At 37.6% G+C, this 17956-nt stretch overlaps 1 protein-coding gene across 5 annotated transcripts in view; it reads left to right on the forward strand.

Annotated features, from left to right (window-relative positions):
* CLOCK (clock circadian regulator) overlaps positions 1-17956 on the forward strand; it is a 64217-nt gene that overhangs the window by 19489 nt on the left and 26772 nt on the right. For all 5 annotated transcript variants that reach the window (XM_050710187.1, XM_050710188.1, XM_035552432.2 and 2 more), the window contains 5 exons: positions 7820-7933; positions 10417-10507; positions 12218-12277; positions 12683-12831; positions 17085-17176. In XM_050710187.1, coding sequence (XP_050566144.1) covers positions 10461-10507; positions 12218-12277; positions 12683-12831; positions 17085-17176 — 348 coding nt within the window. In that variant the 5' untranslated portion in view covers positions 7820-7933; positions 10417-10460. The remainder of the gene's footprint in view (positions 1-7819; positions 7934-10416; positions 10508-12217; positions 12278-12682; positions 12832-17084; positions 17177-17956) is intronic.

Raw genomic sequence — 17956 nt, forward strand, 5'->3', positions numbered from 1 at the left:
GCGTGTTCATTTGGGTTATAAAGAAGTATTAAGTCTTCCTTGGGCTGATTTTCTTGGCCTAGGGTAGAATTTTGGAAAGGTTCATTTGTGTGCATTTCAGTAACTACTTTAAACTGCTCTGCCTACCTTGCAGCAGAGACGTGCGCTGTTAATAAAAGTCTGGCACTTAAACTGCTCACTGAACCTGTAGGTTTGTGGTTTTTCAGCAAGATTAATTATAGTGGGCAGATAAAAGCGTTGGTTTTATTGCAGTAATAATAATTGTAAGGTCTCACTTTCTACATTTAAACATGGGTTTCTATCAAAACAGAGCAGAAATGTTTTATGGAATGGAAGAATTTAATTTACATTATCTTTCTTTGATGTGCAATAATTACAGCTGTTGAATTTGGTAACAGATTTTCACCAGGAGAGTTTGCAAAAAGTAGTTTATTTTCTATATCTAGACAATTTTTCCTGTTACCGGGGTTGAGAAAAAAGAACGTTTAGCTTTTGATCTGTCCCATTTCTTAGTGTAGTAATGAAGTGTTTAAATTTTTTTTCTTTGGTTAGATTTGCTAGTATTCTTAGTATTATTTCTCCTCTAAGGGAAATGTGACAAACCATTTTAGACATTGTTTACACTAGCACCTGAATGTGTTCGACCTAAATGAAACATTTAAAATTGCTAATGTGTCATAATTATGTACACTTGTAATTGGATGAAACATCTCAAAGTGCTGACTTGGGGATAGACGACTTGGTACTGTATTTTAAAGTTTTTTTCTTTAAATTTCAGCTAATTTTGAGAAATCAGCAAGTGAAAATAATTTTTTGTCAGGTAATTTTATTCTGTATAAAATATTTTGTACTTAGCACATAGTTTTATGGGGTAATTAACGATATTCAGTAGGGATTTCAGCTTTTGAGCATGTGTGAGGTATTTTTACTCCTTTGAACTTATGGGAAGAAAAAATAATAAAAAAAAAACCTGTCAATTACATAAATTCTGTTTTATTTAAGAGAATGGAGGAAGGAACGTGGGATTTTTTGTTCATTGTAAAATATACCAAGTTTAGTTCCCTTCTGTGAGCATGAATAGCAGAATGTCAAGATTTTTGTACGATCTAGAGCACTTACTCCTCTGCACAGTGAACACAAATTTGGATTCTGTTCTTGAGCTGACTGTTTGCAGGCTGTTTCTGCCCAGAATCCCATTAAAGTAAACAGTTTTTCGGGGGCATGACGATTTTCAGTTTTGAATTCTAATAAACAGATTAGCTTCTCTTGATTAAAACTTGTGCTGTGAAGTACTGTTTTTTGTTAAGTACTGTTGAAGGAGGCATTAGTTGTATTTTTCAGACAGTGTTGATTATGAGCTGGGTTGTATTTTCAATGTGCAAACATGGTGCGTACTCTCAAGACTCAACCCGTGGTTCCTTGTTAGAGACCCAGCAGTGGCAGACTTAGTTAAGAGGTTCCTGCTGCCCTTTGTACTGTTCCGCAGCTGTGCCAATTTTCAAAGGTACAGGAAGCCACAGTTTTTAATCAGAACATAACAATAAAGGTTGTATTTAAAACTGTGAGTGTGGTATGTGGTTTTTTTTAAGCACATCATCTCACAAATCTGCCTCACTGTGGCCAGAGCTGAAGGGGTGCAACCCCCCCCCCCCCCCCAAAAAAAAAGTCCAGGAAGAGTGACAAGCAGGGAGGAGCCTTATAAACAAAAACTGGTGCAAGTGGAATCGTAACATGTAGCTGCAGTCTTCCTCTTGTACAGACTAGTTGCACAGGATTTACAAGCATTATTTCTGTCACGCTTGCGTGGCTTTGTTATTAAGTGAAGGAATCTCCAGTAAGGATCTGTGAATACAAAGCACTGAGAAAAATATTTTATATGAGAGTATGGAAGAATATTGACCCGATAGCCAGGTGCTTAAGGATGGGACAAGAGGCAATGGGCACACACTGAAACTCCAGTTGTAGTTAATTTGGTTAATTCAGATCCTAGAGGGCAAAGATAATGTAGGCAGTCTGGGAAGAGATGGAAAAAGACTGAGAAGTGCTTGAGCTCCAGAAGAGGCCTTCGTTACCCCCTGTCAATGACCAGTTTTGTCTGAAGCCTGGCAACTTGCTGAGCTCTTCCCCAGCCGCTGCAGGGAGTCGAAAGGGCAGGGTGCTTGTTGGGGCGGGTAACCAGGTTCAGGCAAGAGCCCAGATTGTCAGGCAAGTTCGTGACAAGGAGTCAGGTCTAAGGACAGGCTGGGAAGTCAAATTGATGAGTCAGAGTCTGAACCAAGATTAGAGAGCCGCACTGTGTCGAAGAGCTGGCCTGGAGCACAAAACTCCTTACAGGGCAAGGAGCTGCATGCCAATCTCCACGGTGAGGACGGAGAAGGAGAGGCAGGCTCTAGAGGAGAGAGGTGGAAGGGTGTCCCCAGAACAGGTGGTCAGGCAAATGGTCTGAACAGAGAAATGGTAGATGGGTATTTCCTCTAACCATGAGCTGGAGAGACGGGAGTTGCAAACTGTATTCAGGCCAAAGTTAGAGAGCAAAGTGTTCTCCCAGTAGCAGGACAGGCTAACGTGTGAAGAATGCAGAAGAGAATTGCTTTTTCCTCTAATCTTTATCATCCAAGTTTCTGTGAGGACGGTACTTAGAGTGACTTTTAAACAGACTTCTTAATCTGATGTGACAAACCCTATCTAAGAACTTAAACCCCATTTTACTTCTGTGTATGCTCCGTTGTTGTCTCCCAGTCACGGTGATTTGTAGGCTCTTCCAACTGTTGCTGTTTGTGGGGGCTATGTACAGATAGGTCTATGGGCAAACAGCATGCAGTCATCCAAGTGCCACCATAACTGGACTAACTGTGACACCTCTGACCACTGCCACAATAGACCTGCCAGGCAGTTCATGCCTGCTTGGAGCTGTCCTATCTCCTGAAAGTCTCACAGGAACAGACTTAAGATAGGATGAATTACTCTAATAGTGGCAACCGACACCACCAGTCAGCTATCCTACTGCGCTTTCTTTGTTATATTGCACACATGTGTACATGTCTTCTGCAAAAGTAATGGACCTAAGCAAGCTGCTCTGCCACAGCAGGCTATTCCTTGTCCTCTCACAGGATGCATTATTGAAAGGCCAGCTGAAAGGAAATTGTGTGGATGTCTGTAGTGGAAGCAGCCCTATCCTGCTCTGGTTTGCTGTGGAGCAGGTAGAGATACATGTCTGCTGCTAAAGCATGTTTATCTACAAAAAAGGACGTTTCTGGGATGCTTCAGCTCTTCTGCACAAGTACAGACCAACAGTACAGTTGGATTGTTTCACATGGTAGATGGATATATGACTGTTCCCAGCTGTTAGAATAATGTTTTCAGCTGCAAGGTTTGGACAGCATTTCTTGAAATTCCTTTCAGCCCTATCTTCAATTTGCTTTACTTATGTTATTTTGAGGTAGAAAATGAGAGACATGCATCAGTTTTAGATCATAACCTTTTAACAAATTTTGATTAATGAGAAGAAGAGAGGATCAATCAGTCAGAATCATGTAATCACAAAATGGTTTGGGTTGGAAGGGACCTTAAAGCCCACCCAGTTCCAACCCCCTGCCATGGGCAGGGACACCTCCCACCAGACCAGGTTGCTCAAAGCCCCATCCAGCCTGGCCTTGAACACTGCCAGGAATGGGGCGCCCACAGCTTCTCTGGGCAACCTGTGCCAGTGCCTCATCACCCTCAGAGTGAAGAATTTCTTCTTAAGATCTAATCTAAATTTACCCTCTTTCAGTTTAAAGCCATCCCTTTCTTTTATCACTATGCTCTGTGACAAAGAGTCCCCCTCAGCTGTCCTGTAGCCCCCTTTATGAACTGGCAGGCTGCTATAAGGTCTCCCTGTCTGAGCATAGGAGAGGTGCTCCAGCCCTCTCATCATTTTTGTGGCCTTCCCCTGGACTCATTGTAATATGCTCATGTGCTTGTGCTGAGGGCCCCAGATCTGAACACAGTGCTCCAGGTGGGGTCTCATGAGAGTGCAGAAGAAGGAGAGAATCCCTTCCCCGACCTGCTGGCCATGTTCCTCCTGATGCGGCCCAGGGTACGGCTGGCTTTCTGGGCTGCAAGCACACATTGCCAGCTCATGTTGAGCTTCTCATCAGTGAACACCACCAAGTCTTTCTCCTTAGGACTGCTCTCAATCCATTCTCTTCCCAGCCTGTATTTGTGCTTGGGATTGCCCCAGCCCAGATGCACTTGGCCTTGTTGAACCTCATGAGGTTCACACAAACCCACCTCTCCAGCCTGTCCAGGTCGCTCTGGATGGCATCCCTTCCCTCTTGCTTGTCAACTGCACCACACGGCTTGGTGTCATTGGCAAACTTGCTGAGGGTGCACTCAATCCCACTGTCCATGTCACTGACAAAGATGTTAAATAGTGCTGTTCATGTTCTCCTAATTTGCTTTCTGTTGGTGTGTATACCATTGCAAGCAAAGAAGAACTATCTCAAAACATTCTAACTGGCTCAGTTAGGCCCAAAATTATCAGATTAGAGAGCAAGTTGTGCTTTACCTGTCTAAAGCTCTCCTGCTCTCTCCTGAAGTCCATGCTTACTACAGAGGAATACAAAGCAAATTCTTCCCCTTTTCCTCTCTACCTATTTACCCAAAAAAGAAAAGGCTAAAGAGAAAACTGGTTGGGCTGGAGGGAAGAACAAGAAGAAAAGAACAAAGTGCAAAGCATTAATGATAGCGATGCGTTATTCTGGGCATGAGGCACAGATCTCTGCTTGCCCCCTATGGTAGGATGTTCCACTAGAGTAAAACCCAGGAAGTCTCTAGTGCAAATGAACAGAAGTAAATATTCCTTTGCTCCTGGAAAGGAGTATCAAGAAGGTTTATAATTATCTTCAGAATCAGTTTAATGACTAGGTTCTTGGTGATATGCTAGTGTTGGGAGGAAGGTACTGACTCGCTGTGGTCCTCCTGCTCCTTGGCTTGCGTCTGTGGTGTGTTACTTGAGAGTACTTTGCTGTTCTGGGGCATTGGGTGCTGTGGAGGGTGCTGACCGCTGTCCTGTGATTTTGATTCTTTAAACAAGATCTCTAAAGTTAATCCTCGGTGATTATAATCACTAGTTTGTTCCCCTGGCAAAATAGGATTATGGCACAGAGATCAGGTTGTATTAAGGATGTTAATCAGCTTCAGCTTGCAGACAGTGCATTGTCGGAAAACTGAATTGTTTCCTATATTTTTCCTCATTAATTTGCATTAATTCTGTCTGAGGGCTGCAATCTGTAAAGTCATGAAAACATTACGTATAAAGATCAAGACATTTATATAAAAACTTGTTGCGATATAAGGACAATATTGATTCTTTCTCAAAAATATTTAGCTGAGTTACTGTGAAAATGAAGTCCTGGAGACATCAAGGCTTCTGTCACTGACTATACAGAAAATTAAGTAGAAGCAATGCACTAGCTGTTGTCTCATCTATTTTCCAGTCTACTTCTGGCAAAATTTGTCGTGAGCAAGACTGTAGTGTAATTTCACATTTTGTTCAGTCTTTAAACTTTTTTCTGAGATTTAATATTGTCAGTGTGCAAACCAGCCTTGATGACAAAATTGGACTGCAGTTGCTGAAACTCCTTCAGTCTGTAACACAGAACATTTTATCAGGTGATGCAAACTTTTCACTATTACCTGAGGTTGGATTGTGGCTTTTTACCCTAGGACTTACTCAGAACCGTGTTTCTTTGGCCATGGAATAACTGGCCACCCAATAACTCCGCGCTTCTCTGTGAGTGATAAGTCAGCATAGCCCAGAGGCTGCAGCATTGCTAGCTTTTGTGATTTTGCTGCAGATTGGGCAATGTTGTGTATTAATAATTTGTATATCCATGGCAGCAGCTGAAGCTTTTGATTGAGGAACTTAGCTTTCTTAAAAATAGTGAGTTTCTAGCCTTTGTGATTGCAGAAAAGTTTGAAAACTTGTGCTGGACGTGTACAAGAGATAGAAACAAATGCAAATAATTCATTATGTTAAAAAAAAACCCTCATGATTTGTGGAGACAGACTTGTGACCTTTGAACACTTGTGGCTCCCAGTGCTGTTGTGTAGGCGTCTAGACCTTTCTGCTAGCTCTCACATGCATGCCATTTCGACTGAGTTAGAGATCTATGCGGTTTTGGTTACAAAACCTTTTCCACTGTGATTAGCTTTCCTTTTGGTCTGGTTTGAGCTTGCCTATGTTCTTTTATAACATAAACATATTATTTTCCTCCTCATCTTGAAATCCCTTTTTGAAATATCCTTAAAAACTTCCTCTTTTTTCATTCTGCTTTAGACATTAACAAATACAGTTCTGTGCCTAAGGTCTGTGGTGTTTTATCTTAAGTGTTTAATTGAGATTTTTTTAAAAATACACCTCTACTGACTGCAGAGATGAGATTTAAAATTTTCCTCATTAGAGCTCCGTTAGGAGCTGGGCGAGAGTTGGCAGAGTTCTTCAACTCAAGGCAGTTTAAAAACATAGGTTTCATGTTGCAGTCTCTGTAACCTAGCCTTCCTGGGACTCTTTGTCACTGTTACTGTTTGCACTTGTCAAATGGAACAAAACAGAAGAGGAGAGGAGTCTGCAAGCACCTAAAAAAGTAGGTCAATGGGCCAGCAGGTTATTTGGCCAGAAAAGAGCGAGTGGCTTCATTGAATCATGCTGTAATTGTTTTTCTCTTTTTGGCAGATTGGTCTGCTGTGCTTTAACTTCCTATGTTAATATTTACATCTCTATTTTAACCACTTAAGAGCCTCTGTTAGGTGCAGGGGAAGGAGAAATTTTATTTTTCTAATCAAATACTTTCTAAAAAAGAGAGATAAAAAATTAGATATAATGTTTTCAGTAACATTAATGAATTTAAGAGTAGTGTAAGTTTAGTTTTAGAACCCACCTTCTTTTGAAAATTTAATTCATTTTATAATAACATTTGTTATTATAAATATTGTATATATATTTATTGTATTGTATATTATTATTATATATTGTATTGTATATTATTAATATATTGTATAGCGAATATATAGGCACAGAGAAATGAGATAGTGATGGGAGAAAAAGCTGATTTCAGGTGACTTAGAAATGTAGAACGTAGCATGGTTCAAGGGAAGAAGTGTATAAAAATAATTTAATTGAAAAGTAATCATATAAAGAAGTCAGAAGTGAGTGATTATTTAAACTGGTGGTGGGTTTTTTATGGGAATACTGCATTTGTGACGTAAGTTTGGAATAAATTTTTGGAAGGATTTTTGAACTGGACTTTGAAAGAAGGGGTTAATGGCGGTGTCTGAGGCAGTAGCAATAATGCAGCTGGGCAACTTTGCTAGTCACCAGCAGCATTCTGCACATTCTGGAGTCCTGAGAGTAGCAAGTTTGGAGACGAGAAGACATCACTGAGAAAGCCAGTAGAAGCCCAAGTAAGAGTTTCAGCAAAAAGGATGTTTAACTAATGGCATATAGAAATTCTTTGAGGGTGGCATGTGGAAGTGAAGACGTAGATGGTTTGTTGATACCATATTTAAAAGTAAAAATGACATCAAGATTAAAGATTGGCATAAAATGACAGCTTCTTGAAGCAGAGTTGAAATTGTTTCAGAATGTACTGCTTAACAACGAGAAGAGCTTTAAAGCAAGGTGAATTCTGATAGCAAAACAATTGAGGTGTTTTTAGTCAGCAGAATATTGCATTTATAAATTACTCATGTTGGAATTATTATTTTTCTTTTATTTTAAAAAATATTTATAAAATTTACCAATTTTAAACCCTCCTTTTTTTTTTTTTTTTTACAGTTCATAATTTAATGCTTTTCTGCAGAAGAGGATACATTTAACTCCACATAATTCTTCAGAAGAAACAGTGTTTCACCCCTGAAACTTCTATTTACAAGTCCCAAAGTATAAAAGGTAAAATTGTATTCTTGTAATTAATAAAGTTCCTATGGCTTCCTGCCATCAACACTGAAGGGCTGAATAGCAGTGGTAAAATAGTGTCTTTTATTCTGCAGAAAATGACAGAATTTGATTCTTAGATATAGTCCTTGGTTTCTGTACTGTTTGCATTAAAGTTGCCTGATTTCATTGGATTTATCTCTGCAGTCTTATCCACTGACATGTATAACCACTGAGGATATTTAGCCTCTTGCAACTTTGGATGCAAAGAGAGAATGATCAGACCTTGAAAAGAGAGAAAAAAATGCACTACAGGTGCATTTCGTATAGTCTATCAGTTCTTTCAACTGTCTTGGGTACCAAATCTATCTGGGTCACCAGTTCTGACATAGGATCTGTATACAGTAACAAGTGAATGATATTGTTGAATTCTAGAAATTGAGTACTTTGTTAAAGTGGAGAATATTGATTCTTAAATTCTGATTCTGCATAATGAATACGTCAGTTATGTCAAAGATAAAAGTTTTTTTTGTGTTTAGTTACACACAGATTTTTCTTTTGCATATTAGTGGAACTGTATATCATTTAGCATATGGAATTTCATATTATTCTTGATCCCTATAATGTCAGTTCCCAAATTTGTTGAAAACTTAACGCAGAGCTGAAAATGTAGTTAGTGCATATCTGTGTTAGTGTACATTTTACATATTACAGTACATTTTACTTTATAAAAACAAGGCTCTAATTGGCTTTTTGATTCTAAACTTAATTCTCTGCCAGTAATGGTAGTTTCCTTTTACTGCTGAGCAACCTAACCTCCCTGTTGATTGCTTTTGACAAGAATTTGAACAGACAATTCTCTGTAATTTATTTTTATCCTGCTATTTCTGGCTGTTTTTCAAATGGTACAACTTCGTGACTTTATAAACCATGGCCAACTAATCTGGGGAATTTAATTTGTGGGAATTGCCAGTACAATTGCTATGTTGAAGTATTGGAGTGAAGGAGTGGTTTACTTCCAGTGTCTCTGGAGAATAAAGGCAAGACAAAGCTGGGCCTTATTAGTTGAAGAAGCAGGTAAGGGGGCTCAAGAGGGCTCATGGGACTCTGGGGCAAAATAGCACACACACCCTGTGATGCACCTTGAAAGAGATTGTGCTACAGCCCAGCTTTCCCATTTACTTCCCTGCGTCACTCAGTTCTGAAGCTTTGTGGACAAAAAAAAAAGGGCTAATTTTGTGAATGAAACATTCTTAATATGTGGCTGTTGTAGACCATGAAGCAATTTGGTTGGAACATAAGCTTTCTTCCTCAGTTTCCCTATCTATTCAAAAACTGGGATAAGATTTTCCTGGAACATTTTGCAGGCTGTCAGGACCTTGGAGTAGCAGCTGCCATATTTCTTGTGGTATTAATACTGCAAGTTCCGCTGGATTTGGCACTTCCAGAAACAAACAAATCCTTCCTTATCAGAAACTATGAGTCACTGAAGTGACTAAAACCAGCTCGTTTGAAATAAATGTAATGCCTTTATACTATTAAGTTTATAGCATATTAAAAACTCCTGAAGATCTGCAAATCGAGCTCTTATATAAAACTTTTCGCTGCACACAGTTGTTCCTTAATGGCTGACAGTGTTCCAGTCCTGCTGCTCCCTGACTTTTTATATCAAAGGGAGAGGCTTAATTGAATTGTTTTATCTTTGGCTTTCAGTCTTTGATAAATCTGTGCAATTTTATATTTATAATTTTGTGGTATCTAGGAATAGGTACTTATTGAATTAAATCCTTATTTTAATTTTAAACCCCTTCTCTCATTATTAATGTTTAATTCACATTCTTTGTTCAAAATAATATATACACTTAAAAAAAAAAAGCAAGCAGAAACCTCTTACTGAAGCTTCGTAATGAATAAAAGACTGCTTTAAGAAATGGCCAGGTTATCTATGACTTTATCTCAGTATAAAGATCACTTTCTAATAAGTATCATATTGTAATTTCACGTCTAACATAAAAATCTGCTCAAAAAGAAATTATAGTAAGAAATAAATAACAGCTGTAAAATACTATTACCCAAATGCTTTCTGTTTGCACGATTTCCAAATGGAATGTGTTACTACCTAGGAGGTTATTTTACATCTGTTCAGCCTTCAAAATCATGTAAGTCTTTTAGATAAAATGGCTAAAATAAGAATAAAAAGCTATATCTGAATTTAGAGTCAGAAAAAGGGTTCTGTTGGCTTAGTCCAAATTTGTTCATTGTAGCATTTAAGAAAACAATGTTCTCTTAAACTCTGTCATGTAAAATAAAATACTAAAGTCCAGATTATAAAAGTAATGTAGGCTATATTAAAGGAGGTAGGAGTGCAGAGCAGATGGTTGGAATAGAGAGGAAGATTAAAAGCAGTTTATAGAGCAAATAAAAACTTCAGTATGCTCTGCTGAAATACACATTTGTTCCTCCGGAGTCACGGTTTGATTTTTTTTCCTCTCTTGCAGGCAAACGTACAAATGTCTACCACAAGACTAAAGTGTGATATGTTATGTTTTTTACCATAAGCACCCATAAAATGAGCTCCATTGCGGACAGGTATGTTAAGAGACACTGAGAGTTTGGGGGGGATTAGTGTTCAATGTTTTCTTTAAGAATTGTATTATTATAGTTAAAATATAGAGAACAGTAATTTATGCAAAAACAAGGAGTGAGATTTTTGCTACCTTGATACAGTTATTTTTATAATTTTTAGATTCATTGTGTTGTAGTCATTGGAAATAGTGTTTTTATTGTTTGAGATGAATCTTAAAATGTATGACTTTTCAGACATGGAACAGCATCTGTGCAAGTTGAGTTGATTTTTTATGTTTACTTGATTTTTATTTTTTTTATGTCCTTCAATATTTGATTGAGGAAAACAAATACACTTAAACGATTAGTGATGCTGCAGATGACAGTAAAGTGACCTGCTAACTATTTCAAGGGAAAAGTAATAGCTGAGCCACGGTTTCTACTTGATTCCTTGCGCTGGACTTCCTTAGCAGCTCAGGTGATACTAGGTCCTTAATATGCTGGTTTTGAGACTTCAGGAAATGGAACTTGCGTAAAACTTACAGAATGTTAACCCCATTCTGAATAAATAACAATTAAAAAATGTACAGCAAACCTTTTAAAAAGTTTATCTGACGTTTCATTTTTTAGTGAAGTTTGTTGATTTTCACTGAAACCTCAGCCATTCGAATATATGAATTCCTTCTGAAAGTTTATGCAGTAACATAGAAAATAGTTACTTCCTAACATCACTGCTTACCGTACTGTATGATTGCTTGATGATTTATCAGTTACAAATCAGAGAGATGAAGTAAGCTTTTTAGATGGACAGTTACTTGCCTCAAGGGAAGGAAATACTAGGTTGAAAAATTAACCTAATGTTATTGGTTGGACACAAAGCAGTCAGTGAGAGGACAGCACTAAATAGGCTGAAGGCAGGCAGAAGAAATGGGACAAAAAAAATGTAAAAGTCCATTAAACAGCAGTTTTAGAAAACAGAACAGTTTTGCCTTGACTTTTAAAAGGAAATCAAACAAAGGTGTTGTATGAAGTATGCAGAGGTATCTTGAAAGGAAAATGTGTTCTGATTTTGGTATTTTAAGACCTCTTTAGCAGTACAGTGGCAATTGTCAAGTTGAGGAAAAAATACATGATACTTGGTTAGGAACCAAATACAATGAATAATTAGTGTTACTGTTTCGAGTTAATTGTATATTTATAAAATTACTTGCATGGGTGAGGTATAGCATATTTCTCAGCCCTCTTCCATTATTGATACTTCAATACTTAAGTAAAATGTACTTTCTTACTGTAAATTCTTGTAATATTTATAATAGAAGTTGTGAATAAGTAGAGGTAACAAATTATTTTTGTCCTCTGATGTTTTCAAAAGGATAAGGTAATGCAAATAATCAAAAAGATGGAACAATAGAATTAAATAGTGTTCAGTTAAGTGTTTGCACAGGGTTGTGAGTTCTCATTACAAGCCTAAAAATACTTTGGGTCATGTCAGAAATGTACGTCCTTTTTCTTTCTTTTTAGTAAATGTCCTACAAGAAGAACTTGTAGGTGTCTTGGTTTCAGGTTATTGCTGATGGCCCTTGTGAGACATCACAGTAAAACAATTCTTCGGTTTCTTGATGTAGATGAATGAGTGATGAATATTGAGGTGTTTTTTTTTCTTCCTTTTTGTGTTTGCACTCCAGAAGAGAGAAATTTTACCCTCTCACATTTATTTCTTTCTGTATCTTTCAGAAATGATGGAAGCATTTTTGATGGGCTGGTGGAAGAAGATGACAAAGATAAAGCAAAAAGGTAATATTTTAGCTTACCTATGCTAAAAAGTGTTGTATACTTGGACCAACCAAGAAGATTCCTAAACAGAATAAAAATGTGATTTTTGTGTAATCAACCACATTATTTAACAGCATTCTCTTACTGTTATTCTCTAGACACGTTGTGTATTTGTAACTATGGTTCAGTTATTTGTATTTTTGTCTAAGGGAGCTTTTCTCTGAAGGCTCAGGTGCACCCCCTCCATGAATGAAGAAACCATTCTTCACACACTGGTGTCTATGATTTCGAGTAGGTGCCTCTGTGTCAGTTCTCACAGCAGAGATTCTTAAGGGGTTGTTTCCATCAGGAACCTGGCAGTAGAATGTATCTTATTTTAAGTAGGTGTCATAGTTGCTGTAAAACGTTTTCTCTTTTGTTTTTCAGAGTGTCTAGAAACAAGTCTGAAAAGAAACGTCGAGATCAGTTTAATGTACTTATCAAAGAGCTGGGTTCCATGCTTCCAGGCAATGCTCGGAAGATGGATAAATCCACTGTACTGCAGAAGAGCATTGACTTTTTACGGAAGCACAAAGGTAATTAATTGTAACGAGAAGAAAAGTATTTCCAAGTTGTTAGAAATGTTTATGATATTCACTTGGTACATAAAAACATTAACAATGCTGCAGTTCCTTTAAGGAAATTGTCAAAAAAATGTAAAGGGCTCCTGAATAAAGATATGATTATAATTTAGGTAGCAGAGGTATAACTGTTTTAGACGGTATTTTGCAAAATCAGTGTGTGTTTTTTGTTTGTTTTTATCCCATAGTTGTCAAACAAGTCTGTTTCATAAAGAGAAGCGTGCATTTTTGAAGTAACCTTGAAGTTGTTTGTTATGTTCAGATGGAGACCTTTAGAATACAGCTGCTTTGCAAGGTGCAGGTTGTAAATGTTGTTGTCTCCAGCAAGCTTTATTGGGCTAGGTTGTTAATGAGAGAGCATGCTATGCAGTGGTAATGCAGACCTGGAACACGGGCATTTTTTTTTTTTGCCTTTTAGCTAAAACACTGGGAAAAAAAAAAAAAAGCCCCCACACAAAAATACCACACAGAAAACCTGTAAATGCTTTCAGCTGAATTCTGATTTCCAAGACATACCCATTGATACATAAGCCAACGAATGTGTGTTTTGTAAACTTGAACACGAACTGTGAAAACTAGGAATATCTTTGAACATCTTCGCTATGTTTTTGTTTTGAACATCTTCGCTATGTTTTGGTTGTTTGCATCAGCTGATGGTTGGATATACTGAGATATGTTTTACTGATGTTCATTACAGATTACTTCTGTTACCAAAAAATTCTTTGACTAAGCCTACACTGTTTATGGCTGATATTTCTGTATATGAAAAATCCGTATTCCTGCTCCTACACTTGTTCTTAATATGGCACCCTGTGGTTCACACTGCCAAAAACAAGATTAAAATTCAAGAAAACAAGCTCTTTCACAGTTAACCCATTTCCCTGAGGAATTTCTAAGCATGTATACTAACTAGAAAGCAGCAAGGACAAAATAAGCTACCATTAGGATTAAAAACCACAATAGATAAAGCTAGCCTAGGTAAGGCTAAGTGTGTGAATAGGTAAGTGATTATCAACAGTATGTTTGTCGGTTTAAGGTATGTTACAGTATGGTAAATATTTTTCCATGCCCGAATATGTCTCTTCAATTAGTATTATGGTCACGTTTCAAGTGGCACCAGATGTGTACTGAATAGTGCCATTAGAAGGGTAAACATAATAATTAAAATGGAAAAGGAAGTGGAATAATTTGTGCAAGAATACATAAGTTGGTTGATTTTTTTTTTGCCAAATAAATGCTGATTATGCTGTTTTAGTTCCATGAGATAAGTTTTTCTCATAACAAATAGAATAGCATGAAAGCTCCTTGCCTGTAAAAGTTCTGTAGGCTCTAAAGTCTTCATAAAAGTTTGTTCTGTTTCAAAACAACTTTATCTTTTATTAGTGATTCCCTGTAATATAAAGCATAGAACGAACAGCAGCTGTCAGCCAGCAGCACTAGTTGTAACTCTTTGTCTTTGAAGGGCCTTCTTATTTTCATTGTTTGGTTGCTGTTTTTTATGTGGTTTTGCTTGGTTGTTTCTGGTTTTGAGGATAAAAGGGAAAAAAAAAAGAAAGAAAAAAAAAAGCACTGCAGATGGATGCTTTTTAAGGCTTGGAGCTTTTGTCCTTCACCTGATGGGACAGAATGTAGCTTTGTGTGACTGCACATTTCATATTAAGGTCTCTGAAGCTCTGCCTACAAGTGCATACCAGCATCGCTCTGCACTTTTTTAGATTAAAATATTTGGGACAAAATCTTGGCAAAGGTCAGAAGCTCTCTTTGCCTCCTGAGGCTCTTGGATCTGTTTGTTACATTAAAATAGAGTGACCCTAGCAGCGAATAAATTTTTGAGCAATGATTAGCTGCTTTACTGTTGAAAATCCTACTGCGTTCAGCCACCAGGTTTTGATTAACTGTGTTGCTTCTGGTTCTTTCTGGACCATTTCCACTTTGGCTGAGCTTGGTACACCGGAAGCAGGTCCAAATGAACTATGTTATCTGCTTATTGGCCAGAGTGGATTCTGTTTCTTATTGTAAAAACCAACAGGATAAGCTACTCTGAAATTATATTACTGACAGCTTCTCACTTGGCAATACAGCTTTGAATCCTGCACCTTGCTTTGAATTGCTAAACAAGAAAAGTGTGAAAATGCTGAAATACTGAAAAATGTAGCTTATTACAATTACAACTAGTAGATTTATAGTCATACAGCCCACAGATAAATGCTACAGTTCTTGGCCCAGTTGGCAATTTCTTTTGAGGATGCTCAGTACTAATGCCGAGTTGCTTCAGATCCACAATCTGAGGGCTGAGTGAGTTGAATGTGTGCAGGTTTGGTTGGGCTCCTGTGTTTGGTGCCTGGCTCAGGAATGTGACCTCAGTCTCATTCACCTTTTAACACAATTTTTAAAGCATTTTTAACACATTTTAAAGTATTTCTCTAAAGTTACCAAGTGAAAGTTCTTTTCCAGGTTGCTTTCACTCTGTTTTCTAATGTTACATTTACTGCTCTCTGGGACATGAAAAAGAATGCCCATAGTTGTGGTGAGATCATTCAGAACCGTTTGTTAAAGCATAAACTTCAGCATTTCTTCAGCGTAAATTCTGTCTACTGTGGAAACCAAAGTGATTTTTTTTAGTTCTGCACTGGGTTGGTTGTATGGGTCAGAACGAGCCAAGGAATTGTGCTTTTCCAGTTCTAAAATGACGATTTTCTGTTTTGGGGACTGAATGCATTAAGCTTCTTGGATTTCACCTCTGCGGTGATGGCAGAGCTCTTTATTTTCATGTCCTTTGACTTCCCACTCAGTGTGCAATGTATTTATTCAGATGGAAAATTTAGGCTTGGGGTTATATTTAGATTTTGTTTATTCCATAGCCCACTCTTACTGCTTTATGATACCATTTCAAAATGAATAGCGAAGGCCTGATGAAGTTATGCATTTTGTGAAATCTGATCGTTGAATATTTAGGTCCTTCTTATTTGCCAGTCTTTTTAATTCCTCCTTGCAGCTTTCCGCTTGTTGCCAGTTCCCTGTATAATATATATAATAATATATTAGTTCCCTGCATAACATATAATAAATAATTCCCTGTTGTTCCCTCTTCTCTTAGTTGAGTATAAGGTTCTTCATGAAATTTTGCCCAGTTTGAGGAACAAAATTCTGAAATTTTCCAGCCTTTTGCATATTTAAGTCAATTCCAGGTTTTCTGTCATGTGAATTTCCAGGTTTTGAGCCATGTGAATTAACAAACTAGCTTATGAACTTCCTACAGATTTCTCCATTTGAAATCAAAAGCCATAAAGACACATTTTTGTTCTTCTGATTCATCTAAATGCTTGATTCACGTTTACTCGTTCAAGGTTGTTTTTACAACCAGTACCTCTGTAATGCCATTGTTAGTCATCAGCACTGAGGTACTACGCAGTTTTGCCTCTTGTTGTTCCAGTTATCATTTGAAAAAGAAGCATTAGCTTTCACAACCCAGGGTCTATTTTTGCTCAGCAGCCTTTGCTTCTCTCACTTACGTATGGAAAGTTAATCTATATATTTCTCTTAAGTGCTACTTAAGAGAAGACTTAAGAGAAGACTAAGGGGGAATCTTACCAATATATTACAAATATATGAAGGTAGGGTGTCAAGAGGATGGGGCCAGACTCTTTTCAGTGGTGCCCAGTGACAGGACAAAAGGCAACGGGCACAAACTGAAGCACGGGAGGTTCCAGCTGAATATGAGGGGGCACTTCTCTACTGTGAGGGTGACAGAGCACTGGAACACATTGCCAAGAGAGGTTGTGGAGTCTCCTTCTCTGGAGGTACTCAAAACCCGCCTGGATGCCGTCCTGTGCAACATGCTCTAGGTGACCCATCTTGGTAGGGGGGTTGGACCAGATGATCTGCAGAGGTCCCTTCCAACCTCAACCATTCTGTTACAGGAATCTGTTCATTTCCAAATTTGTCTCTGTGTACAAATCAGACTTGCAGTGATTCTGGATTGGAGTCTGTCATACGGCTCGTAACAGTCTTTGTTCCAAACCTACCCTTTTTTAATGTAACCTTATATCTTTATAAACAGCAGAAAAAGGTGGGAAGAAGAGAAAGAGGTAACAATTTTTAGTGTAATGGTTAGAATGACCAGAATTGGACAAGAGAGTTGGGCACTGGGCGTTTAATGACCTTAACTGTTGGGTAAATCCTTATATTCTGTATTTGTTTGATTGTAGAAATTACTGCACAATCAGATGCCAGTGAGATTCGACAGGACTGGAAACCGACATTCCTTAGTAATGAAGAATTCACACAGTTAATGTTAGAGGTACATTATTTCTCTTTTCTTGGAAGTAGAATGTTACCTCACAGGGAGTGATTCCATGATGATGTTTTTCAGATTGATGGCGTGTCTTTTCATTTTCATATTTTAATTGTTTTCATGAAGGTAAACAGCTGAATTTTCTGTGCATACAGTTTAATGAATAATTGTGTTCTTTTAACTGCATTTTCAATGACATATAACATCGTAACAGAACAAGTCTACAAATAAACATATTTACCATAAAAGTAAAGTTGATATTTTAAACTATCAACATAAGGAAGGTACTAGTCAAATGAAACGTTACACATAAACTGAAGTCCTAATTAGAAAAAGGCTCAACACATCCACTGTAACTTCTGAGGGATAAAGAACTTAATGTATTTACTTGATTCACTTCCCAAAAATGGTGTGTGAGTTTTACTTTGCTAAAGAAGATTGCTTAAATAGTTAGATTACTACTAGAAATAAACTTTCAGTTTAAGCTATCATTTCCTTGAAAACGAGGATAAGTCAGTAAAACAAGTTCTAATAATAGCTGAATGAAAAACAAAGTAAATGAGCAAGCACTTACTGATTTTCATTCCATAGCTAAACCTGTTCTTTGAGGTGCAGATTAAAAACATTTAAAGTTTCAGTTTTCTGTACTTAAAAACGTGCCCCAAACCCTTTGTAGTTGGTTTGTGTATTTTTACAGTAAGTTAGTGAAATAGTTGTTTCTGCTTTTTGAGATGTTTTGTAGCTGTTTCTGGTGTTTCTCCAGTCCCCTGACAAAATAGGCATCCG

This window comes from Cygnus atratus, chromosome 4, assembly GCF_013377495.2.
Source record: "Cygnus atratus isolate AKBS03 ecotype Queensland, Australia chromosome 4, CAtr_DNAZoo_HiC_assembly, whole genome shotgun sequence".
NCBI lineage: Eukaryota > Metazoa > Chordata > Aves > Anseriformes > Anatidae > Cygnus > Cygnus atratus.